Below are 1038 nucleotides of genomic sequence, written 5' to 3'. Positions count from 1 at the left end.
CCGGGACCCCGGGACCCCGGCTCGACACCCCGAGTCCTGGCACCCGGGGCCCAGACACGGCAACCCCGAGGGGCAGCACTTGGAGCTTAGACACTGCCCCTGACCGGCCTTCTCGTTCAGATGACCCCAGCCCAGGTCACTCCAGGCCTCAGTTTCCCCACCTGCTGCTTGACAACGGTCCCGGCGTTTTGGAGCCCATCACGATAGTTTCTGGATTCAGGCTCGGGCCCTTTAGGTCGGGCAGTGAACCCCTCCCCTTTCTCCTGGAGCCCGAACCCTGAGACTGGCCAGACGCGGGAGGCCCGAAGCGCCGGCTGCTCTCGCAGGCCCTCGCCTCCCTGGGGCTGCTCCCCGCTCCCCGCTCCCTGCCTGGGTCGCGCTGTCCTGTCGCTTCCAGCGATCCGTCCCTCCCCGCCCTCTCCCCAGTTCTGCCCAGGTCCCCAGCGCCACCGTCACACCCCTTCCCCTTGCTGTCACACTGCCGGTGAAGTTTAGATGACTGTGGAATTTGCGTCCCCCCTTCCAGTGGGATTCTCTGGTCTTCAAACTCTCCTCACTTCTTGGTCACTCCCGCTGCGGGTAGGTGGCCCACGTCTACTGCCCTGGGCTTCTAATGTTCCCCAAGTATCAGTTATCTTCCTCCTCCTTGTCTGCCACTTCCTTTTTCTCCTCCATATCCAGGCCTCGGGCTTCCTTGGGGAAGCTCTGAGCTGGATTAGAAGGGGAACAGAGAAGGAACCACAGGCTCTCGCAGAGACCTTGGCATCTGACCCGGTTTGAGTCTTAAAGTCATCAGCTGTGTAACTTAGTCACTTCCCTTCTCTCACCTCTGGTTTCCCCATTAGTTGGGGACAACAGCACTGACTTCATTGGACTGTTTTGAAGATTAAAAGATGATGTATCTGAAGTGCTTTGCACAGGGCCAGTCACAAGTAGGAAGTCAGTAAATATTTTTTTTTTCGAGTTGGAGTCTCACTCTGTCGCCCAGACTGGAGTGCAGTGGCACGCTCCTGGCCACCACAGCCTCAACCTGCTGGG

At 59.2% G+C, this 1038-nt stretch overlaps 1 protein-coding gene across 1 annotated transcript in view; it reads left to right on the top strand.

Annotated features, from left to right (window-relative positions):
• The window catches only part of LOC103249381 (ras-related protein Rab-1B), a 7647-nt gene that overhangs the window by 286 nt on the left and 6323 nt on the right, over window positions 1-1038 (top strand). The window contains exon 2 of the mRNA XM_008048009.1: window positions 527-579. Coding sequence (XP_008046200.1) covers window positions 527-579 — 53 coding nt within the window. The remainder of the gene's footprint in view (window positions 1-526; window positions 580-1038) is intronic.

The sequence above is a fragment of the Carlito syrichta genome, unplaced genomic scaffold, assembly GCF_000164805.1.
Source record: "Carlito syrichta isolate Samal-C Ts95f unplaced genomic scaffold, Tarsius_syrichta-2.0.1 Scaffold120461, whole genome shotgun sequence".
Lineage (NCBI taxonomy): Eukaryota > Metazoa > Chordata > Mammalia > Primates > Tarsiidae > Carlito > Carlito syrichta.
This window is presented reverse-complemented; position numbering and strand designations above follow the sequence as displayed.